At 45.9% G+C, this 24648-nt stretch overlaps 1 protein-coding gene across 5 annotated transcripts; it reads left to right on the top strand.

Annotated features, from left to right (window-relative positions):
- Positions 1-5450: 5450 nt before the first annotated feature.
- On the top strand, positions 5451-21725 carry PPM1K (protein phosphatase, Mg2+/Mn2+ dependent 1K). Of its 5 annotated transcripts, none has more exons than XM_071753669.1 (7): positions 5451-5648; positions 9194-9687; positions 10393-10493; positions 18269-18434; positions 18932-19076; positions 20108-20242; positions 20708-21725. In XM_071753669.1, exons 2-7 carry the CDS (start codon positions 9248-9250, stop codon positions 20837-20839), a joined length of 1119 nt encoding a protein of 372 aa, XP_071609770.1. In that variant the 5' UTR covers positions 5451-5648; positions 9194-9247; the 3' UTR covers positions 20840-21725. The 5 variants fall into 5 exon arrangements, with proteins under 5 accessions (XP_071609770.1, XP_071609767.1, XP_071609771.1 ...); XM_071753666.1 differs by having other exon boundaries at positions 5522-5648; positions 9173-9687; XM_071753668.1 differs by lacking the exon at positions 5451-5648 and adding an exon at positions 7890-7965 and having other exon boundaries at positions 9173-9687.
- The last annotated feature ends 2923 nt before the right edge of the window (positions 21726-24648 follow it).

Below are 24648 nucleotides of genomic sequence, written 5' to 3'. Positions count from 1 at the left end.
GTTCTGTGGCAGAAGATGGGCAGCTGACTCCCATCTTTCCTACAAATGAGAACCAGTTTAGAGCCAGGGGCTTGATCTGGGTGCTTCAGTGAACCTGTTCAAGTTGCAGTGTAACATTCCTGTTCCAGAATGCCTTCTGTCTCTCTGTAAGTCATAGATCCTAAAAGACAAATTTGCTGAGTAAGATAACCAGAAGAAATATGTCTATCATATCCTGAGGTCTTAGCACACAAGGGATGTCACATCACCCATAAAAATATAGAGCACAAGCTTGAGATTCTGGCATTGCAGGACATTTGAACAGTGAAAAAAATAATATGATTTCACTTTCCTATTTCTTCTCTCTAATCACAGTGCTTATTAGATTTCTTAGTCATGTTTCAGTGGTAACAGTAGTATTATTTATTCAAGGGCAATAGCTGGCAAGAGTATTCCTTCCTCAGAAGAAGGAAGCAGCTTTTCACCCACACCCTGAGGGCAGTCATTCTCAGCAAGGGGAAGCACGGCTGCCCCACCGGGGCAGGCAAGGGATAAGGGTGAAGGCAAGCAGGGACCTCACTGACAACCCCACAGCAGCTGAACAAGGAGAACCAAGTCAGCTGGTGGCAGCAAGAGGGGTCAGCCACAGTCCAAGGGTCACCAAGCCTGATGACAGAGACATCACAGGCTGAAGGTCAAGCCAGGAGGTTTCATCAGCCGTGGAGGCAGAGGATCAGAGAGGAGCACAGCCAAGCATGAACATACTCACAGCATAGTTTGGGCAACAGCTTTATCTTAAATTTGGCTCCCAGGCCAAGGGACAGGGATTCCAAGTAAGTTTTCCTCCAGCTCCAAGGTCCATGCTGGCAGCTGAGCCATGCAAGGGTTGGACATGAGTGTAGGCAGCCAAATGCCCAGGGCAGGGAAGCTTGTGGAGCTTCCCAGAACATTTAGTCTGGCAGCAGCCATGCACACCTTTCCCATGTGAGCTCACATTGAAGGGTCACCTTCAAGAAGTGCCCTGAAAAATGATAGCTGTTGCCAATTATATGAAGGGCAGCGTTAAGAGAGGGTGGCTAATTCCCTTCACCACAGCCATGGGATGTTTTCTAGTTTATTCTATGTGCTAGCAAACCCAGACAGCACAGAAAGAGAATTAGCTAGGAATGTACCATAGGATACAATTCTTCACTTATAAGGATAGAAAGCATGATGAAAAAACAAGCTCTCCCACTTGCAATGGCAGGCATTGAGGCACACTGGTGAGAAAAGCATGGTGCTCAGAATCAGTTTGCTCTGCATACCTAGCTTCAGCAGAGAGCTAACAGAGAGATTATAATGGACAATTTATTTTCCACCCACCCAAGAATCACAGCTGTTGTGTGTTCAGTTACAGTGCTGAGCAGGGCAGCATGCTAGCACACAGGCAACCCACCTCCCCTGCCCCCAGGTGTTTGGTTTGTTTTCCAATCATATGGGACAATCTATTAGGCTTTTAAAACACAAAGATATAAGCAATCGGAAAATAAGAAGGGAGAGAGTCACAGAAAAATATGAGCAAATTGTGGAAGGACAAGAAAACCAAGCAGAATGGCTAGCTGGGGGATGGAAAGGTCAGGAACATGATGGAGAAGCAAAACCAGAAACAATAAGCCAGAAAAGAATGAGAAATGTAATCTTGCAGGAGCAGAAATTCCTTGTTGGGAGAGATGGAACCTAGGAAACTTAACTCATCCTTTAAGGGGGAAAAAATGCAAGGGGAAAGTCCAGGTTAACTGCAGTTGAAAATAAAAGCATGGTGCAAGTTCCTGCTCTTCCTGTTCCTGAACTGTTTTGCTTCAGGCCCTTCAAGTGCTGTCAGAGGCTGCTGAAAGTACCAAGTCCTGCACTGTAGCCTATCCCCCTGCCCTCAGCTGTCCCCCTATGGATCTGTGCCATGATACCCTGGCATCATATTCAAGCTGGCTGCCTTCTCACACAGCTGTTCCTATGCCTGCTGCCTCTTTTTCCCTGCCACCTCAGATTCCTGCTGCTGTCCCTTCAGCTGCCTCCCATTTGCTTTCCAAAACCCAATAAGAGCAACTCCTCTGAACAGAAAAACTCAGCATGAAATGTTTCTGTGGTGGCTTTCACTGCAGACTATCAAGGGCAGAAATTGTGTCTCAGATCTTGTGCCTGATATCAGATAGGCCCTGACACTTCTGGGAAGGCCCTGCTGGTACCACCCTGTAAGTAGCAATAACTGTTTTACAGGGTGATGTCTTGTTTTCATTCTTGATAATCCACTGTGCTAATTTAGATCACTTCTGCTTAGGAAAACTGCTGCTCCCTGCCCAGTTTTTCCTTCCCAAAAAATGGGAACCAGGGAACAACCTGGTGGCAGGTGACAGTGCTGCTATCTCCAAAAGACTCACTCGGTCAAATTTCATTCTAAATGGTGAGTGGGACTCCACATATCTGGAAACCAGAACAATGTGGTAGGTACTACTGTGCTTACCTAACCCTTCTACACAGTCACAAAATGCTCTGAGGGCTTTTCTTGCTGCTGTATTGATGCTGAGAAGCCAGGAGCTGAGGGATTCTGCAGTGAAAGCACATGGTGCAGTGGGCACTAGGACTGCTTAGCTGTGCCCTAGTGAACACAGAAGGGAGACAGCTGGCATCAGGCTTTGTTCAGAACAGAGTAGAGATGACACTGCAGTGGATGACAAATATTAATGGCAGCTTTGAGAGATGAAGGATGCCACCTAATAACAGTACTGGGTACAGATCATAGAATCACAAAATGGTTTGGGTTGGAAGGGACCTTAAAGATCATCAACATCCAACCCCCCCTGCATGGGCAGGGACACCTCCCACCAGCCCAGGCTGCTCAATACCCCATCCAACCTGGCCTTCAACATTGCTGGGGATGGGACATCAACAGCATCCCTACACAACCTGCTCCAGTATCTTACTACACTCATGGTGAAGATTTTTTTCATAAGATCTAGCCTAAATCTCCCCTCTTCAGTTTAAAACCATTACTCCTTGTCCTGTCACTGCCCTCTCTGGTGAAAAGCCCCTCCCCAGCTTTCATGTAGCCCCCTTCATGGACTGGACAGCTGCTACAAGGTCTCCCTAGAGCTGAAGAACCCCAACTCTCTCAGCCTGTCTTCATAGCAGAGGTGTTCCAGCCCTTTGATCATTGTGTCCCTTATCTGGACCCTCTCCAGCAGGTCTGTATCTTTCCTGTGGTGGGGGCTCCACAGCTGTAGGCAGCACTCCAGGTGAGGTCTCTCATAAGCAGAGCAGAGGGGCAGAATCCCTTCCCTCACCCTGCTGGCCATGCTGCTTCTGATGCAGCCCAGGATGCTGCTGGACTGCTGGGCTGCAAGTACACATTGGTGGCTCATCTTGAGCTTCTCACCTACTACCACCCCCAAGTCCTTTTCCTTGGGGCTGCTCTCTATCTCCTCCCAGCCTGGATTTGTGCCTGGGGTTGCACCATCCAAGGTGCAGGACCTTGCACTTAGCTGGACTTCAACAGGCTGGCATGGGCCCACCTTTACAGACTGCCAATGTCCCCCTGGATGGCCTGCCTTCCATCTAAGCTGCCAACCACACCACGCAGCTTGGTATTATCAGCTGAGGATACACTCTATCCCACTGTCCATGTCTCCAACAAAGATGTTAAACAGCACTGGTCCCAGTGCTGACCCCTGAGGAACACCACTCATCACTGAATACTGAAGCACTGACCAGAACTCCTGGGGTGCAGCCATCCAACCAATTACTTATCCACCAAGTGATCCATCTGTCAAGTCTATGCCTTGTCAGTTTTGGAGACCAGTGTCAAATGCTTTGCACATGTCTGGGTAGATGATGTCAGGTGCTCTGCTACTATCCACTGTCTCCGTAGTGTTATAGAGGGCCACCAAGTTGGTCAGGCATGATTTGCCCTTAGTGAAGCCATGTTGGCCAGACAAGAAGGGAATAAGAAAGAGAGACTTTAAAGCTGGAAGAAAAACTACGTGAGGCAATAACAGCAAATGACAAATGTATAGACAAATATGTAAATGTGGAGCTTGCCCTCCTCAGGTGTCATTACTGCCCAACCAGAACAGTCCCACACTGGACTGGGCAGCAGATGGGGATGCCCAAGCCCAGGGTCTCAGGGACAGCTCACAACAGACTTGGAGCAACCAAGCTGCTCCTTCCTGGGAAGGCAGAAGGTGACCTCTTGGGAATGAGGTTCTATCTCCAGCAAGGGAACAAGGAACAGCAAGGTGAGAGAAACAGCAGAGCCCTTACCCCAGCTAGGACACCAACCAGAGAAGCCCCCAGAGGACTCTCTTGGGAGCCATTTTATACTGAGCACCATGGGCAGGAACACTGTGTGTGATTGATCCATTTGGGTCTCCTGACCCCACCTCTCCTCACATGGGCTCAGCTGCTCCCTGTTCTCACTGCCACATCCACAGCCTGGCACCTGCTGGTGGGGACCAGGCAGGGGTTTTCTATCCTGGTCCTCTCAAACCAGGACACCATGATGGGTGGGAACTTCACCAGACCACCATGACCTCTCAGATATGATGGACAGATTCTCCAACTCCCTCAGGATCCATGGATGGACCCCATCAGGTCCCATACACTTGTACACCTTCAAGTTCTTTAGATGGTTATGAACCTGTTATTTTCCTACAATGGGTGGGTAATTCATTTTCCGAGTCGCTCCTTTCAGCTTCTGTGGCCCTTGTAATGAGGCTAGAGGACTTGCCAAAGACTGATGCAAAGAAGTCATTGAGAACCAAATTTTTAAGAATCTGTACTTTTAGTCAGGAGACTAAAGAACGTGATTCCCTGAAATACTGGGGCCTTTGTGAGGTCCCTAGTTGGGAAGCTGAAATAACCTGTCAGTCTGTAAACCTGCAGGTTCAAACAGCTCATGTTTTAAGAGGCTTTTCATAAGGTAACGTCAACTACAAAGAAAAGTTAAGAGAATACAATGTTCTTGAAACTTAAAACAAAAGTCTTCATTACCTCACAAATATGTGGGATGAACTTGACAGTAACTTCCCTGAGTTCCCAGGGAAACACGTCAGCTCGCATTTTTCTCTTCAGGCTTCTGTTTTCAAGCAGTTTTGTCTCTGGTGCACAGCGTGAGGTCAGTGGGAAGGTGTATTCCAAAGGCTGTCGAAATTCAGAGCCACCCGCTCTGCCTGGTTGCTCAAAGGTCGCAGACTCTGCCAGTAGCACAGCGCCCTGGCAAATGATCTCTTTAAACAGACGTTTGGACACGGGTCAAATGAGAAAGCAGTTTTTTAGGTTTGTTTTTTTTTTTCATGGCAGCAGCCGCCAGAGAGCAGCATTCCTTCCTCCCATCCCCTCCCCTCAGGGCCTCCGGGCTGCAGCTCAAGGCCAGCGCCCGGGCGGGGCGGGGGCGGTGGGGGAGGCTCGGCCGTCCCGGCGGCCGCCATTGGGGCGGCGGAGGGCAGGGCTGGGCCTCACCGTCCCCGCAGCCCCCGATTGGCCCAGGGGGCCGCGGCCGGACAGCGGGGCGGGGCCGGGGAAAAGGCCGCGGGTTGCAGGCGGCTCCGCGCCTCTGCAGCCCTGCTCGGGGGAGGCGCCGCTTCTCGCACCGCTGGGACGCAGCTCCCCCGCCGCCGGCTGACGGGGCGCGGAAGGAGGTAAGGGCCGCCGCCTCAGGCAGCTCGGCGGCCGCGCCGATGGTCAGCGCCGAGGGAGGCCCTTTCACTGCCCAATCTGGCCTGGGGGGAGGGCAAGGGAGGGCACGGAGCCCCCGGCCGCCGGGGCCAGCGGAGCGGGGAGCCGGGGCTCGGAAAGGTCTCCGTGCGTTTGGCCGCGGGGAGCGGGCTGGGCGGGGCGCGGGGCTCACGGCGGTGGCTGGGAGCAGCGAAGAGTGGGGAGCCCGCCCTGGGGCGGAGGCGTGAGTCGGGCCCGCTTGTCGGCAGCTCTGCCCTCCGGCGGCGGCAGATACCGGCTCCTGAGCAGGGGAAGCGAGCGGCTGGAGAACAGAGCCCCGGCTGCGGGGGAGACGGCGGGCGGGAGGGAGAAGACAAACGGGCACCGACGGTCTCGGGGGCAGCGGCCACCAGGGATGCGCCGCAGGCCCCTTCGCGAGGCGGGGTCTCACAGAAATCACTGAAAGTTCGGGCTTGGAAGGGACCTCGAGAGCTCGTCCAGCTCCCCCCTCCCTGGCTTCTCTGCGTGTCCTTGTTCTCCATCTGATGCGGAGGGTGTCTGCTCTGCCAGCCCGCTGTCCCGACACCCGGCCCCCGCTCTGTCCCCCCGGCCGCGCAGAAAGGCGGAGGAGCCAGGAGCGAGCAGCGGCCCCGGCCCTGCCCGCCCCTTCCCGGCAGCCCGGAGGAGAAGGCGCTGCACGGGGAGAGCTGTGCCGGCCACATCGGCCCCGCCTCAGGGGCCCCAGAGGCGCTGCCGAACGTAGGGATCTGCGGTACAGCGAATAAACCCAGCACAGCTCCCTCAGCCGATCGCGTAATTCCTAGCTCCTAAATACAATACAGCTGCTGCCTGTGCGGTTTATTATCCAGACAAGGGGCGAAGGTTATATTGTCACAGATTAAAAACAAAATCTCCACTTATTTAAGACGAGTTTACCACAAGAAATCTACAGAAGTTCCCACATCTGTGGGGTCTGGCAAACATGCCGGACAAGGGCCTTTCTCCGTGTTCAGAAATTTAAATTTCTTTTAGAACACGACCAAGGCCCTGGGGCAGCAGGCACGCCTTCTGCCTTCCGGGTTTCTTACTTTTTCCCCCCTCTTTCTTTCCGTCTGGAAAATTTCCATCTACCAAGAAGCATCCAGCCTTGCTTGGTGCCGGGACAAAGGGCACCATGCATGTTGAGCTCCCGTTTAATTGCTCACTTCATTTGCATTTAGCGTTTTATTTCCATGTCTGCCAGCAGGAGTTATTTTCTTCAGGGTGTACAGGTAAACAGGATCAGGTGGAGCACCTGAAAACAGATTTCCACCTACAACTGCCTGTCTTGGAGTTTGGCTTCACCACAGTGCCCCCCTTCTTAATACCTTGGTCTGGTTTTGCCTGGATAGGCTTGCCCTGTGTTTGCAAACCTATCACTTAACATTTTCTATTTGTCCAACTGAAAGCACAACTATTTACCTCACAGAAACCAAAGATCGGGTTCCTACTCCTCACATACAAAGATATTTGAAAAGCAAAACCGTTTTCAGTATTTATAATTGCCTGGGTAAAAACAAATAAAAGGTCTTTTGAGAGCTGAATTTGATAGGGAACAAATGTATTAATTAGCTTGGGATTTTGGGTTAAATTCTCTGATTGATGCTGTGGAAACTGAGTAATCTAAATATAGCTAGCATTTCATGTTCTCCTTCCAAGCTGACAGAAGTAAAACCAAGTGTGGGTTTTGCTAGTTGGCAGGCTTTCAATGAGGTCTTGCTACGTGTCACAGAAGTGAACATACTGTTGTTATGAGTCAAGGGTAACAAAAGAAAAAGCAACTCAAGCAAGTAAATCAGTGTTTAAATGCCTGTAAGTATACTGAAACAAGGAAGCGATGGGGCCATCACCCCACAATAAAATGGAAAATCTTAAAATTCCAAGGGGTCAGTTCCAGTGGTCATGTGGTTGCCTAGCCCTCATTTGTCTGGTGCAACAGCAGTGATTGCCAGCACATTTGGCTTTTTATCAAGTTGACAGTTACTTTCTAAGTGCTCAGTAAAGAAACCTTTCATCATCTAAGAACTGCATGAAAGATAAACCAAGAGCATCTAAAGCAATGGGCTTTGAGCTATGAACAAGTTTAATTAGGCCTCCAGAAAGCTCATCACAGCCATTTTCAACTAAACCAACCAGTTACTACGTTAGCTCTGACTTTTTTTTTCCAAGCACCCAGATTTCTTCTAGTAAAAAAAAAGTAATAATTAACAAATATTTCTGACATACAGATGCAATTGTGATTGGCATGGGGAAATTACAATGGTAAGGCTCTCCAAGGCAGAATTACAGCATTTCTGGGGTACATGTTGTTCTTTGCTGATTGATTAGATCACATTACCTGGCTGTGGATTTGGGTTTGGGTTTTTTTGGTAGTCACTGTGAGCTTGCATATTTTTAGCTCCATTTTTATGCCATTTATACCTTTCACTCATAATTTTGCTCTCAGCAAATTTTGAGAAAGAAGGCTAGAAGTACTTCACTTAAAACTTCATGTGGTGAGTTAGTGATCTGATGGTCCAGTTCAGATTACTCCAGTGCAACAACTGCTACTTACTACAAACTGCATCGCAGCCTGTTGGACTTTCATCAGTTCAGGTGTTACTCTACAAAAGGTTAAACAACCCAATCTCCCTACATTTTACAGCATGATAAATGAATCATCATTAGCAAATTTTTACCTTTGCTGAGCCAAGTGTTGTGTTTATTTTTTTCTGGGCTGGGATAGAGATCTGAGGAACCAGCAGATCTTGCTTGCCTGTGTTAGCCCAGGGTTAGCCCATCTCAGGGTTAGGTGTCAAAGAACTGCATGTTGGACAAAACAGCAAAGAGTTTGCACAGGGTTTTCTGTGTATGCAGTTGTGTATGTCCATGGAGACACTGCAAGTGGTTGTTCTAAGACAGCCTAGGAAAGTCTCAGATCACTTCACAGGCCTGTGTTGAAAAGTATTGTTCAAGTCCTCAATAAAGGTGACAGAACTGAGTATCACGTGCAGATGAAAAAAACCTCTTGAAAACTCTATGCAAGTGTGTTAATCCTTCCTTTCTGCCCCTGGGAGCCACAGTGTGGATGTTCAGCAATTGTTTGAAGAGCATACACCATAAGCTCATTTTTTGTGACCTTGCCTGATATTTTCACAAATATTTTAGCTGACACAGAGCCAAGTTACTTCCACCCTCATCTGCTCCATCACAAGCAAGCTGATATCTCTGATATCCTTTGAAAAATTCAGGATATTGTTGCTTGCATAGGTGCCGAGCAGAAATGTAATACCTTGATCCCTCTGCCTTATTCCCCAGTAGGTGTGGGCTGCTCGGTGTTGGATTGCTTCTCTGGAAGTCATGCAGGTGGCTCTGTAGTTTTTTCCAGGCCAGGGCTATGCCATGCAGTCAGCAGGCTCTGGGGGTGATGTTGTTTCCTGAACGACGTTGCTGAAAATTCCCCGTCCTGTGCTTCTTGTCTCCTGACCAGTTTTCCTCTCTGCTCTCAAAGACATCCCTGCAGCCGCCTCTCTTTTCTTCCTGTGAATCTCCGTGAAGACAAGTTATGTCAACAGCTACTTTAATTAATTTGGTACGAAAGGGAGGGTGTCAGGTGAGACAGAGAGCCGTGCTGACCTCCCGCCTCCTGCAAGAGGAGAAGCGCCCGGCAGCCGCGGGTTACAGCTCCACCTCCCAGCACCGCGCTTCCCGCTTCGATCCCGAGGGGAGCGGGAGACCGACCACATGGGACACCTTCGGCATCTGGGACAATCGCATCGACGAACCCATCCTCCTCCCACCAAGCATAAAGTACGGGAAGCCGATTCCCAAAGTCAGCCTGGACAAGGTGGGCTGTGCTAGCCACATCGGGAAGCGTAAGGAAAACGAAGACCGGTTCGATTATGCCCAGCTGACCCAGGATGTCCTCTGCTTTGCAGTGTATGATGGACACGGGGGGGCGGCAGCAGCAGACTTCTGTAATAAGTACATGGAGAAATATATTAAGTAAGTGTGCACCGGGCATGTCAAGGGAATTAGAGATTCCCTCCTTAGGACTGAAAGGGAGCCAGTGGGCTGTGCAGAGCTGTTATTCCTCCTAGGTTATACAGCCACCTAGCCCCAGGGGACAGCAGAATAGTGGACTGGAGCAGCCCATTACAACAGGCTTGCAATAAACTATGTATTCTCTGTGATGCCTGCCCCACTGAGCAAGCCTGCAAAGAAAAGAGAGGAAAGTACAACTGTACCCACCTTCCAGGAAAGGAATGGGAACACAGAGAATGTGACCAGTGTTCACTGACTGCTCACAGATGGGGTCACTGTGACTGCCTTGCTTACACTCTTCTGTATTTGTGTGGCACATCCCTGAGTGTTAGAAAAAGAACTTTTAGATGTTTGCAGAATTATGTGATTAGTATTGTAGAATTATAGACTGTCAGGTTAGAAGGGACCTCAAGCATCATCTGGTCCAACTCTTCTAATATGATTGTTTATATGAGATGTCTCAGCACCTCATCAAGCAGAGACTTAAAACTTTCCAGAGTTTTAAGATGAGTAATAAGTAGCAGATCATTAGCAAAACCTTACTACCTTTTTACTGAAATCCAGTGTTATTCAGTGCATACAGGCAAGAGATAAGGCCATGGAAGAGATTGATAAAGATGTATATTCTTTGGGAAGAAATTTAATTTTTTGTTTGTTCATTTCCAGAGAATTTCTTGCTCAGGAGGAGAACTTGGAAAATGTTTTGAACAAAGCTTTTCTAGAAATACACAACGCATATGAAAAGCACGTTCATCAGTCTGCTGATGGTAGGTAAAAAAATACTCTAGTTCTATTGGTGTAGAGAATAAAGGTTTTCTTATTTGCTCAGTATTTTGTAGTAACATGAAGAAAAATGCCTGAAAACAGTTTTACTTAGCATAGGGTTTTGCTCTGATCTCTTATTGCAAATGGAAAAAATTATGCTTTACCTCCTTAAAATGAAAGAGCTATAATGTCTAAATCAGATTTACTGGGAAGTTACTAATTTCCATGTTAGAAAAACCATCAGTGAATTTCTCTTAGCATGATATTGCCAAGGGAAGTGTTTGTCAAGTTAACAGAGTGATTGAGATTTGCAAGGAGCACGACTTTACTGTGCAAGAAACCTGAAAGGGGGTTATAATTTTCTTTTGGGGTTGTTTTTTATTGTTGTTGTTGGGGTTTTTGGTTTGTGTGTGTTTGTTTGTTAGGCACTTCCTGTTTGTTTGTTCTTAAAAGCTGTTATTCCTGTCAGTTAAGAAAAACAGAGTCAAAAGTTCTTTCTAACTTGGCTACTGAACATAAGCCAAAATCACAGAATCACAGAATTGTCATGGTTGAAAAAGACCTCTAAGATCACCATGTCCACCTGTCAACATCCCCCCAATAAAATAAAATAAAGTAAAATAAAATAAAATAAAATAAATATATCTGTATCACCATGTCCACTAGAGCATGTTCTCAAGTGCCTCATCTACCTGGCTTTTAAAATAATTCCGAGAATTTATTTCATTAATTAAGAAATTAATTTGATTCATTAAAACAGGAAATTAATGCAGTTGACATTGCTTCTGTACAAATAGGAGTGGCTGTTTGTGAAAGGGAAAAAAAAAAGCAGTGAAGAGGAAAACAAGGTTGTCTGTGGTAAGGCTGTGGTAAAGCTGGCACCAGCCCTTTTAGACTCCTTAGTCTTGGGTGTTAGTCAGGTCCTCATATGAGTATCTAGAGATTAAGTACATGTGCAATTCTAGTTTTGGAATCTGAAGCTTATAAAGGGAAACTTGGGAAGGGAGATAAAGGTCTCTACCCCAGTTTTGTCACAGGAGTTTCCTTAGGCATGAGGTACAATTTTAAATTAGCTTGAGCAGACTTAAAAAAACAAACATTAAAAAAAAAAAATCAAACCAAAACACAAAAACCCCCCAAAAATCCCCAAACCAAGACCCCAACAAAACTGAAACAAACCAAAAACAAATAAAAACAAAATGAAAAGCTAAGCAAAACAAAAAAAAAAAACCACAACCAAAAAACCCAAACACAAACAAATCCACCAAAAATAAAAACCAAAACACCCAAAAAACAAAAAAAACCCCAACAAATAGAAAAAAAATCCTGAAATCCTGTTCTAGCCTGCTAGATGCAGGGGCTGGAAAAATGACTGAGGTCATTTTAGAAGAGAGACTCTTAAAAGTTTTCTTTCCAGGAAAAACTTGAAACCCAGAAGCTCTTAAATATTTAAGTGGAACACTATTTTCAAGCCATATACATGTACTTTTTTTAAAGCAATTAATGAGTACAGTCAAGTAATAGAGTGGCTTCCTGCACTTTAACTGCTAGATGAATCTAGGCAGACTCAAATATTTCCTGTCTGGAGAGGCAGCCTGGCTGTTGCAGCACTGTGAGACATGGACACTTTTCCCATTACCTGGTACAAACTAAAGTGTGGGGGTTATCAGCAAAAAACCACTTCTAAAATGCAGACTTTTAAAAGGGGGTAATTCAAGCTATAAAGCTCATTTCCCCATTGTATCTCATTTTATTTATTTTCTATATAGAAATCCTGTAAAAAAATAATGATGTGGTAAAAAAGCCTGGAGTAATTTTTGACCTGCAGGGTGAGTTTTAACTGAGTTCATGAGTAGACAGGACAAGCTTTTTATCTGAGAGCCTCCTTGCAAAATATGTTTTCTTAAAAGCCCAAACTGAAGAAAGCTTCTGCATACAGGCTTATGAGCTTCCTTGGATCAGGACCTTTAATTTTCACTGACATGAAGATCTACCACAGTTGCCCCCTGCCTGCCCCCTCTTAGTTTTGCCCATTGAAGTGACCTCTTGCAGGAGCCAGTGGGACCTAAAAGTGCCCCCTCTTCTTGACTGGTTGTCCAGCTGAAAATCAAGCTACAAGGCAAACAAACAGTGGGGTAATAGGGTGCAAAAACAAGTGTGGATTTCTGAACAAATTAAATTGCATATTTGTGGTTAGAATAATTCAATACTGTTGACTGCTTAGTGTGGGTATTTTTGTCGTTGCTGCTGTTTTGAAAGTTACATAAAATTTCAGTGCTTGGTATGTTACCCTTGTTAGAAGTCTACTTCCAAACTTATTCATTTTCCCCCCAAAATTTCTGATAAATCTTGGCTAATCTAGATGTGATGATCAGGACTATTGCTAAAGAACCTTCAACGTGGTGGCTGGTTGTGTAATACTGAGTACTGGGGACAAACTGGATGCTCCCCAAGACTGAGCTCCTTTTGAAATCTGGCTGTAGCTGACAAAGTGGAAGATTATAGATTAGTTTTTTTACAGTAGATGACCCTGCCAGAGTTCACTTCTTTCACTGTATCTGCAAAAAAAGCCCAGTGCATGTATAGGATGTACAGAATTGTCACAGAGGGTAAAGACCTCTAAGATCACCAAGTCCAACCTTCAACATAGAATAAAACCCCACCATGCCCACTAGAGGAAGTCCTGAAGTGTCACATCTACACATTTGTGGAATACCTCCAGGAATGATGACTCCACCACCCCCTGGGCAGGCTGTTCCAGTGTCTGAGATCTCTTTCAGTAAAGAAATTCTTCCTAGTATCCAGTCTAAAACTCCCCTGGCACAACACCTCTGCTCCTTTTGTTATTTACTTGGGAGAAGAGACCGACCTCCCCCTCCTCTCTCCATCCTCCTTTCATGCAGCTGCAGAGAGCAGTAAGCTCTCCCCTCAGGCTCCTTTTCTCCAGACTCTAACAACCACAGTTCCCTCAGCTGCTCCTCACAGGGCTTGTTCTTAAAACCCTCCACCAGCTTTGTTGCTCTTCTCTGGACACACTCCAGCACCTCAATGTTCTTCTGGTAGTGAGGGGCCCAGCACAGGATTTGGGGAGCAGCCTCACCAGTGCAGAGTACAGAGGTACAATCACTTCCCCAGTCCTGCTGGCCACACCACTTCTGGAAGTGGTGTCCTGTTGGCCTTCTTGGCCACCTGGGCACACTTCTGGCTCATGATCAGCTTTGAAAGTGTGTGCCTAGGTGTTTGAAGGAACCTAAGTCCCGGGACAAATCCTTACAGCCAAAGTTGCATGGATTTTTTTTGACACGTTGTTTCTAATACTATTTAAGGGGTCAAAACTTCATAGAATGACACAAATTTAACAAGTCTAGAGATGTTTTTTGCTCCTTGTTGGACCACCTAGCTTTGTCTTCAAGGCCCTTTGTAGGTCAGAATAATTGAAATTACAGATGGAAACTATATAGCCTAGTAGTTTCCTGTGAGCTGTCAGTAAAAACAAAAGATAAATGTATGTGTCCCAGGTACTTCTGCTGTGTCTGCTGTGCAGTTCATTAGTGCTGTTGGAGACTGTTCCAGTATCCTCTCTGATAGTGATCTGCATCTGTTGTTTCACACTAAAGCCTAAGAAACCTGTGGTAGGCAGATCTGGGATAGTCTGTCTACCTAAATACTTCTTAATCATTAGCAGCTTGGAGACAGGCTTGAACACTGCAGCATGGTGTTTGATAGCTCTTAAAATGCATTTTCATTCACTTCCACATGTTTAAATATATCCAGTCACTCTTAAGTCACTCCTAAACATAAGTATAGGACACAGTAAGGAAGCTCACATCCAACAAAAAAATCATTATCAGCTGGACAACTGTTAACACAGGTGGGCAGAATTTTCTGATACTTTTCACCAGCTATAAAATCTGAAATGTAAAGGCTGCCCAGCTGTGCTCAGCAAGGACAAAAATAAGGAAGTGAATCACATGGTTGAGGAAATTTGAGCATCTCTCTGGAAAAATGTAAGAGAAACATTCTCCTGGCACAGTGCTGCCCTACAAGGTACTGCTACTGCTTCTGTTAACTGGGGTCCACTACTCAGAGAAAATAAGAAAGAATCTTTCCACCAACCTCCATGTTCAGTGCACTCAGCTCTAATCACATTAGCCACTCACTTCTGGAATAGCCATCTTATTAAAACATAGCCAGGTATTAACTGGTATATCTGTGTTTGAAAGGCACCCCTGGAACCTTACTATGCTGAGCAAACAACACAGGTTATTTGAAAATAACAATTTTAAATGTAATGGGCTTTTGGTTTTGCTGTGGGGTTTTTTGTTTTTTGTTTTTTTTTTAATTTACCATACAAATGGATGATTTTTATGTTAACCTGCAACACTGAGGAAAAGGGAGAGCTGCAGAAATTGTACTTCAATGTTTCAGAAGCCCATCTGCATTACAAAGGCAGCCTTTCTATCTAAGGGCCCTGTCTATTACCTAACAAGGTTAGGAGATACCAATTACAGTATTAAAGGGGCATTTATAGTTTGCCATGGGTCAGAACAATTCATATGCTTATATTCAGTGCCTCTAAGGTGGCCCCGTTTTAGTTGGCTTCATTTAGTTTGAACTCCCTATTTTTCTGTTAAATACAAACACATATATATAAAGAAATTACCTTGAGGAAAGGGATCAGGCCATATTCAATGCTGAAGATGTTCTTCAGCGTGGCCACTCTTGCCATAAATGGCCCTTTAGTATTGATACAAATCTTTGGTTGATTCATTGGTTGGTTTCTTATCTCCAGAGAACTAAAAAACCAAAAGCAAACCCAAAAAAAGTTTCTTCTGTTTTGGCTGAATTTAAACTGGGTCTTCCACAGGTTTCTCATAGTTTTAGTGAGAGAGTGAGAATGCTGACAATGCCCCAAAATACCAAAACTGATTTATCTATGGCAAAGATGCCTGCATAAGCCTCAGTTACTTCCTATATGAGCTGCAAAAGCCAGTGCAGGCAAACCAAAGAATCCGGTGTGTTTACTGCTCTGTTTGTTCTGCAGCCCTTATTCTTTCACCTCCAGTGTTGCAGGTTTATTGTGTTTACACAAAGCCCCTGGGTGAACTTCCTATTTGCCTCTGTGTGCGTGTTGTTTGTGGCAGACACTGTACCTGGTCAGCAGCTCTAGAACTGGAGGCCCTGGACACTTTATGCTGGGCTTCAGTGAAAAAGAGAGATCTGCTTAATTTTGTCCCAGGTGAAGGAGTCTGCCTGGACTACTGGAAGGTTCCCACATCCTCTTTGTCACATTAGTTGAGATGACTTGCAGTAGAAGTTGTCCAGTGAGTGTTAAGAACCTATTGAAAGATCTTAGTTTTATAGTGATAGAGTTAGGAAAACAAAATAAACTCTTTAATTGTTAAAACCAGTATCTGTGATGATATATTGTATTTTGATATTACTAAATAACCAAGAAGCATTTGTAGTAAAGCATTAGAAATGTTATCCCATCATCATTCCTGTGTTTTTGAGCTGTGCTAGAAATCACATCATGCCTGTAGCCTTGTGTGTGTTCTTGCACCCCTCCCCAGATCATGAGCTGGGTCCGAGGAAGAGAGAGTGAAAAGCATCTATTTTTCTAGGAGTGCTACTTAACTAATAAACTCATCTAAAGTTCAAGTCACTATGACCATTACCACAAATCTGGACCATATGTTGTCTTGGTCTTTAGAACCGTCCCCTGGTTTCATGATAGCAACTCTTTTGCCTTGAAAGATGAAAAATTCATCTGAATGTCCAAATCTTTTCAGTTATTTATCAACTAAAGGCCACGGAACTTTTTCAGAAACTGCTTGTGAATGTCAGCATGGTTCCAAAACCAAGGATTGAAATGGGAGAGCAGTGGCAGTTCTGAATTAATTCTAACATCTAAATAAAATGTATTTTCTATGAAGTAAAAAGATAGTTTGACATAGGTTCTTCATTTCACTTCTTTTAACTGCTGGTCAAAACAGGTATTTTACTGGTCCTACTAAAATTTCTAATCACACTGGTAGTTGCTAGCATCTTACTTTATTAATGTGCCTCAAAGGGAGCCTGCACTGGCCAAGCCCGTGCTTCAGATTACAGCCAGGCTGTCGGTTCTTACCTGAACAGTCAGCAGCTACCAGCAGCTGAATAACTTTGTATCTGGGATCCTGCATGGCAACCCTAACATAGTCCAAGATTTGACCTAGGTCACCATGGCTGATGTTCACCATTGACATCTTGTGTAAGTGCATAGCTAAACAAAGTCCTCACCGCAGTAATAATACCTGTTTTAAATAATAACACAAGCTTAGCTTAAGCTGTTTTGTGATTATGCATATTCCCCCCCCCCCCACCTCCTAACTGCTTCCACTGCACAGCAAGGCTCAATGCATCTTTCAGGGCTTTGTGCACTTCAATTTACTCCCAACCCTGCTTGACTTCTGGGGTGCTGAAGCCTCACAGGGTTGGGGAAAGAGCCAACCAGGATCCCAGAGGACTCACATTTCTCTTTCCATAGTACACAGGGGGTTGTGCTCTGTTTGCTGGCAGCGGGTCAGAGATGGGGCTGCTTGGCATTCCTCTGGCTCAGACAGTTCTGCTGCAGATCCATTCTGCCTCCCTGGAGCCAGGGCTGCAGGGCCAGGGTAGGAGTGTGTGTAGTTTGAGCTGAGCTCTGCAAAAGCAGTGGTGGAAAGATCTTTACCTGGAAGTTACCTGAGAACAGGAACAGAACTGCAGATTCTCATTCCTGAGTTAGCCCAAAACACCTCCCAAATTCATGTGCTTTTAAAACCTGGAAAAAATGAAAAATGCCAGAATACAGGAGACCTACAGAGGGCCTCCCAGGGGGATTTGCTTTGACTGTGAATGCAAATGTGTCCTGGGCAATAGCTTGTCCTAGACAGATGTTTGATTGTAATAGCTCAAGTTTGCTTCCAGGCACCCTCACTGGGTTACCTGGGCATATTTTGCAGGATGGGAAGGTATTAACTGTAAAATGGGGCTGCTCTTTTCAAAAAGCCAACACAGAAAAGGAAGCTGGAGAGGTCTGGCATGTCCTTCAGCATAGATAAAACAGCAGCTCTTTTCTGAGACAGGCAGACTCACATTTCTCCATTTCAAGCACCTTTTTCCAGAGCACTGTAGAAACTCAAACTTGCACAAGTTAATCCAACCAGATTCCTGAACACAATCAGTCAGCTCAGCTTTACCCTGTAGGAGGAGGAAGACAGCAGCTAGGGCAGGCTTTGTTGTGGCCAGGGCAGTCACTGTACACCCCTGCCAAGTGATCCCACCAGTGCCCAGGGCAGATTGCCTGGAGAGACACTGACAGCTGAGTGCATTGGTTTGCAGAATGCAGCTTCAGCTTTGCTCTGCGGGCTCCAGCAAGACCCATAATTCTGTAACTTGAGGTGAGATAGTGAGACAGAAAAAACATTTGCTGCCAGCTGAAAGGAAGTCACAGTAGCTTGTATTGCTTTTATTCTACTTGCCCTCTTTGCATGGAGCCATGTTGTTGCACAGAAATACTTGTCCTTTCCACTCTCCCTCTCTCCCCCTCTCCTCTACATGCATGTGTGTTTGCTGTATCTATTTTTTTTTAAATATATATATGTATATTTAGTTTAAACTTAGAAGTAGTTAGTTCTTGGTAATGTAGCATACAAGTTGTCATCATTTTACCAATTGAAATTGTTGCTGTTGTAAATGAACCCATGCTTCAAGGCAGTGCTAAAACCTCTCTCTCTGATGTGACATTTTTTAGCAACTCTGATGAGCTCTGGCACCACTGCAACAGTGGCTCTGCTCCGGGATGGCATCGAGCTGGTGGTGGCAAGTGTGGGAGACAGTCGTGCTCTGCTGTGCCGAAAGGGGAAGGCCATGAAACTCACCACTGACCACACCCCAGAAAGAAAGGAGGAGAAGGAAAGGTACCTGTCAGCTGATGATGTGGCTTCCCAGGGGATGGCCTTGGTCATGACCTGCTTGTGTTCTGCTGCTGGGTTGGGCCTGGAACTGTACATAACAACCTCTGAGCTGGTAAAAAGCAGTACAGCCCCACTTAATTAATTTGGCTCCAGGGATGTAGAAAGGCCCATGTAAGGATGAAGTGCCTCGACACTAAGATCAGCATAGCTAGGACTTGGTACAGAGCTGTAGCCACATTGCTCAGACTGGTCCAAGACTGTCCAGTTAGAGCCAAGGCCTGAAGCAAAGCACTGTGGTTTCCAGGTCAGGAATCAGCCCACCAAGCCACATCCCTTCTGTGGAGCCCTTCAAAGAGCACAAACTGACCCTCAGTCTCCCAGCTGATTTCCTCTGTACCCCATCCTGCATCAGGAGCTAGTGACAGAAATGGCAGCTAGAGATGGTGTAATGGTGTGAAGCACTAACTCATGTTTGCTTTTTCTTTTGTGTCTCTGGACAGGATTAGGAAGTGTGGTGGCTTTGTTACCTGGAACAGTCTGGGACAACCTCATGTCAATGGTAGACTTGCAATGACACGGAGCATAGGAGATCTGGAACTTAAAGCCAGTGGTGTGATAGCTGAGCCAGAAACAAAAAGGGTTCAGGTAAAAGAAGGATTTGTTAACAGCAACACTGGGACTAAGTCCCAGTTGATGGGACTGATGCAGGTGGTGGTGCCCACATGACACGTGCCCAGGTGAAGCCTGATGGCCAAACACTGTTTTTTATTTGTGGTGAGGTAACTGGAGACTAATTCTAGTTAAGCCATTTTAGATTAAAACTAACAGGACAAAAAAAAAAAAAAAAAAAAAAAAAAAAAAAAATGGAAAAAGGAATCTGGCCCTACTATTAAATTCAACCAGATCAACTTCTAAATCCCAGTTGTCACAGTACAATATAGGATGAGGGAAGAAAGCCAACACCTGAGATCCATTACTGAAATACAGAGGTGTTAGTCTGTTTGGGGCTTGTGATCAAATGAATACTTTTGAGGTTAATGCTGATATAAAACAGAACCAGGTGGGATATGGATGGGCTGTCATTGAAAAAGGAGGACAGGGCAGTTGGCATGTGTCTTACCAGAGCTGTGTAGTTTTCCAGGAAACAAATGAACCACCTAGGGAGTAATCATCACAGTTGCCTTCAGTTTTGCAGGAAGAGTCTCCTCTCAGCTCATGCTCTGCTTGATACTTGCTCCCCAGTGCACCTCCCAGGGCCCTGGGTCCTAATTAAATGCCACCCACTAGGCCTGAGGGTTTTAGAGAGGTGGCCACAGTGCCATCATGTCTTCTTTGAAATCCTCAGCTGAAGGAAGCATTTTGTTTACTGAGTAATGTATGCATCTGGTCTTCTGGCCACTGTGCATTTGGAGGGCTGCCTCCTGGAACTGGAAGCACCTGAAAATGTTCTCCTGCAGTACAGGGAACACAGTCTGTGTGGCTGATGGATGTGCTGGAGGATTCAAGAGGCAGTCTTTGGTCAGCTGAGGGTTTGGGGATCCAGATAGTCTTTGCACAGAAAGCAGGGGAGCAGGCAGCACCAAAAGGAGAACTGCTTTGAAACAGTGTTAAAAACACCAACTTTGCCTTGCATGGCTTGCTCCATTCCTTGTGTGTGCTCTGTGCCTTCACTGCAGTTGCACCACGCAGATGACAGCTTCCTGGTCCTTACTACAGATGGGATTAACTTCATAGTGAACAGTCAGGAGATCTGTGATTTCATTAACCAGTGCCATGATCCTGCTGAAGCTGCCCACGTTGTTATTGAGCAGGTAATGCCAGCCCTTTGCTTGGCACCAAATGCTTGGTATTTTGTTTCAAAACCAAACCAAAACAAAACACAGCAACAAACAACCACACATCCAAATGAATTTAAATAATCTGCTTGAGACATTCAGTAGTCCCACTGGCCAGCCCTTGCCTTCCCCTGGGTATTGCCACACACATTTCAATTAACTCAGCTCATGAGCCTCTGCACTGCCTGGGAGTGTGACTGCAGTTTATTCCTGTGCTGAAGATGCCATCAGCATAGACAGAAAGGTCCAGTTTCTCTCCAGGGTTCTGGATGGTGGCATATCCTATGGAAAGCTCTGGGGCATATCAGTGTGCAGTGTCAGGGCTGGGAAGGGGGAAGGAAATCTGGAGCCTCGGGACATGCTGTTGTTCCATGTGCAGCCAGACACTGGCTTCATTTTCCAAGAAAGGTGATGATGCTGACACGTTGTTTCTTCTCTCAGGCAGTGCAGTTTGGCACTGAAGACAACAGCACAGTTGTTATAGTGCCCTTTGGAGCATGGGGAAAGTACAAAACCAGTGAGATCAACTTCTCCTTCAGCCGCAGTTTTGCTTCCAGCGGGAGGTGGGCGTGAGGACTTCTACTCCCATCCCATCTTCTCCTGCATTAATCTGGACTCAGGGTGCTACAGGAGTGCACTGCCATCTGTTTGGAGGCTGACTCAGTGTCTTGTCCATCTCTTCTCTTCCCATTGCTGTAGAGGATGCACTGCTCCCTCGGTGCAGAGTGCCCCATTGTTGCTTATGGCTGCTTACATTTTGCTGCCTTGATTTATTGCAGTTGGCATTGAGGCAGCTACTTCTTTGGGTTTGTAGTCCCAGCAGCTCTTCATATCACTTTGTTCACACAGAGAAGGCTCCGAGCTTTCACTTAAGGCTGGAGGAGCTGCACAACTGTTTCATACTTACTTGTATTACCCAGGTCCCTTAGGTACCTGGCAGCTGTGTAAGTCTGAATATCTGAGCCACACGCTTGCTTCCTTGTACATTCATACACAGGGGAACAAATGCACAGGATTCTTAGGTAGGCAAAAAGCAGGTTTGTTGTCTTCCTCTGGTGTGTAGCCACCCAAAACTCCTCTGTGCTTCACGAGAGTTAGGTGGGAAATAAGGAACAAGTTTCACAAGTGTTTAAATTCTGATGCCAGTGGCATTTGGTGTAGCCGAACAACTTCCTGAGACAGTGCTGCTTTGCAGGGCTTTATGCTCTCTCTTCCATCATCCATGATCCTCTAGCTCCAGGGAGGCAGAGCAGGCTGGAGCCATGTGCTGTTGGACAGATGGGAATGGTTCTCCACTGGGTCCAAAGCCTGAGTGGTACCTGTGGACCACACAGCAGCTCTTTACACTCTCTTCCCTTTGGTGTGCCAGTGCTTGGCAGGACTACAGAAGGAAAAAGCTGCACACCTTTGATATCCAGAGATGCTCATCAACTTGAATTTTTTTTTTAATTTTTTTTTTTTAGGAAAGCCAGCTAATTTCAATGAGTTTATTCACTAGGGGTCTTTGGATGTAAAAGACTGGAGAGGTTTTTTTCTTCAGATATATATGAGGATTTTCTGCTGAAATCCTCTGCTGCAGGATTTCTTTCAGTCATGAGCTCCTGTGTCTGTTCATGGCATGCAGGGAGCTGTAAAATGCCCAAAGCAAGCAAGTTAGGAGAGAGCATTGTACTAAAAGAAGATAATTTTTGTAAGTTTTGGGTATTCTTTCCAGTAGGTGTCCAATATTCAGACACCAGAAGGCTCTTTTATACTTGAAGGAAGAGTTTCCACTTTTGTTTCTGGAGGGAATCTGCATCCAGTGAGGAATGGGGTGGAGGCCAGAGCCCTGAATCACTGCTGTGACAAGGACTGCAGGTGAAGATCTGTCCCAATGTGCTGTGGTCAGACCTCCTTCTTTCTCTGCTTCACACCAGGCAGCATGCAGAGCTTTTGTGGCCTCCGGGTCATCTTGTTGCAATGAAACACAGGCAAGGAATAAGGATGTTCTCAGGCTCCCTGCAGTATTTTTCATTCTGTGAATTGTGCTTCCAACAGCACAACTGTAAAAACCAAAGCTAAACAGAAAAAAAAAAGTGAAAGAGAAGGTGCCTGATACCAAATAACCTTGCAATAAGGAAAAATATTTCTGAAGTGCCTAGCCTGATTCTCATTTTTTCAGTGCAAACTACACATCTTCATTGCTTTTAGCCCTTGTGGTTTAGTCCAGGGTAAAACCTTAGGCAGTCATTCCACGTATGTTTCCTTGCCTCTGGTCAAAGCCCTTGCAGCACCCAGCAGGGCACAGTGCTGTACTGACAGCATTAAATTCCAGGTGCTGAGAGAGCACTCAGGTTTTGTTTCCTTACTTGGGGTGTGACATGGTGTGTATGTGTATATTCAGTTTAGAAGCAGAAGGACCTTGTGAGTCAGTCTGTGTACATCTGTGTGGTGCTGGGCTCATGCCCAGGCCTCCCTCACGAGTGCATCACTGGTTTACAAGAATAATTTTCCCCAGAGCTGGAGTTCAGACTCCACCTGAGGGCAGAACTGGTGGTCACTGTCAGACAGAAGGTATCAAGGGTGCTGGGGATGCCTGTGACAGGTATACCTGGATTTCAGTGGGAATGCAGTCCCTGGAAATGGATGGGAGAAAGAACTTCACATGCAGCACAGTTCACCCATGGAACCACTCAAAGGTACTGAAGTTGAAAATGTACCAGTAGGCACTTTGTGTAGCTACCAATACATTTCACAAATGAATGAGCACATCCATAAAATTAAAACGTGAGCCATTATGCTCTAAGCAAAGATGAAGGAACAACTGACAGATTACAGAGATGCATTTCTTAGGCACAAGTTTTTCCCTGCCTGTTCCCTCTGGTTTCTGCATCCAGTTCTGCAGTACATGAGCAACTGATGAAGATGAAATACTTTGCCAAGTGGCCCAGTGTTCTGCCTGTTCTTCCTCCCATTAAGAACAGAGGAACCTTCACACTCCTTTGTGTGAGTTCCTTACTTCATGCTGCACATGGCAAAACTGAGTGTCAGCTTGAAAAGCATTTTGTAGAAACTCTCCATTGCCAGGACCAATGGTCTCAGCCTCCTGAACCACAACACTGCTTTTTCCTACCAGGCTGACTCCACTAAAATTTAGTGGCAACTATACAGACACTGACTGTTTTTCTTCTATAAGTTGGGAAAAAACTTCCATTTCCTGTGGGATGGATTTTTCATCATTGGACACTACTGACTGCAGTAATTAGATCAAGTCTCTGCCCTTGCATTTCACTTTTGGGGCTGTTTTAACATGGATATCATGTTGGCAGAGTGTGCTTTGCCAACACACTGATGCATTGAGTGGGAGACAGGTGTATGCCACTGAATTTGGAGTGCACAGAGTAGATTTGGAGCCAGTGGAGTAAAGCATTGTCAGGGAAAATGTCATAGTGGTACCAGGGGCTCAAATCAGCAGTGCCACTTCGAGGTCCAGCCAGCAAACCTCTTGACATAGGGTTCTCCACCAGAGCTAGGCACTGCCTTCCTGTGATGAAACTCTACCTGTAGGGTTTTCTGTCCAGTCAATAAGCCTCCTGCTGCTTAGAGCAGAGTTTACACCTCAGGGACCAGCCAAATTCTCTTGCCCAACAGAGAGCTCCTTCCAAGCTGAGGGCAGAGAACAAACTGTCCTAACAATAGCTGCCTACCAGAGAGGTTTACTACTGAAGGATAACTAGAAGTAGCTTTCAGTTTGAATGAAGTTTAACAGAATCTCAGTTTGCTCCCTCTCTTTCCCGTGCATTTGTTATTCCAATGAAAAGAACAATACTTTTTATTTCTTACAGACTGAACTAAACTCTTAAGGGTGACCCACTGAGCAAACTGTGGCAAGTATTTGCTTTTTTTCCCTGCCTTTTAGGGATGGATTCAGAATTCCATTAGCTGTGATAAGAGTATCTTTTGGCCTGAACACTGGCCCTGGATCAGTGGTCTCTCTCACAGGCACTGGCAGGAGGATGGGCTGTGGGTGCAGAAAGGCAAAAAATGCTGTCCTGCTAGGTACTATTTTTTACTGTGAGGATGTGGACAGCACAGAGAGCCTTGTGTTGCTGCAGGATTTATTAGGAGAGGTGCTGAAACTGCAGCTGGAGTTCTAGTTCAGCCTTTCTGCCATGTGGAAAGGGGCATTTTGTGCTTTGCAGCAGAAAGGCACAAAAAAGTCATCGGCAGCCTTGGTTTAGGAGAGCTGACATATCTGGAAGGTGAGCACAGTGCAAGAGACTGAAACAGGGATGAGATCCAAGAGTTTGTTTAACACAGGGTCCTCAGTACAATCAGTCCTTTTGGGTTGAAAAGGTCAATGTCGGAGAATAATTGTGGAGCACAGTTTGTGGTTGAGAATG

The sequence above is a fragment of the Heliangelus exortis genome, chromosome 10 (assembly GCF_036169615.1).
Source record: "Heliangelus exortis chromosome 10, bHelExo1.hap1, whole genome shotgun sequence".
Taxonomy (NCBI): domain Eukaryota; kingdom Metazoa; phylum Chordata; class Aves; order Apodiformes; family Trochilidae; genus Heliangelus; species Heliangelus exortis.
Note: the sequence above shows the minus strand (reverse complement) of the source record. Positions and strands in the feature narration are given on the sequence as shown.

Coding starts and splice junctions, on each gene's coding strand:
- PPM1K (XM_071753669.1), top strand. CDS start 9,248: ATGTCAACAGCTACTTTAATTAATTTGGTACGAAAGGGAGGGTGTCAG. Junction 18,435..18,931: donor AGAAAGGAGGAGAAGGAAAG/GTACCTGTCAGC, acceptor GTCTCTGGACAG/GATTAGGAAGTGTGGTGGCT. Junction 19,077..20,107: donor CAGAAACAAAAAGGGTTCAG/GTAAAAGAAGGA, acceptor CCTTCACTGCAG/TTGCACCACGCAGATGACAG.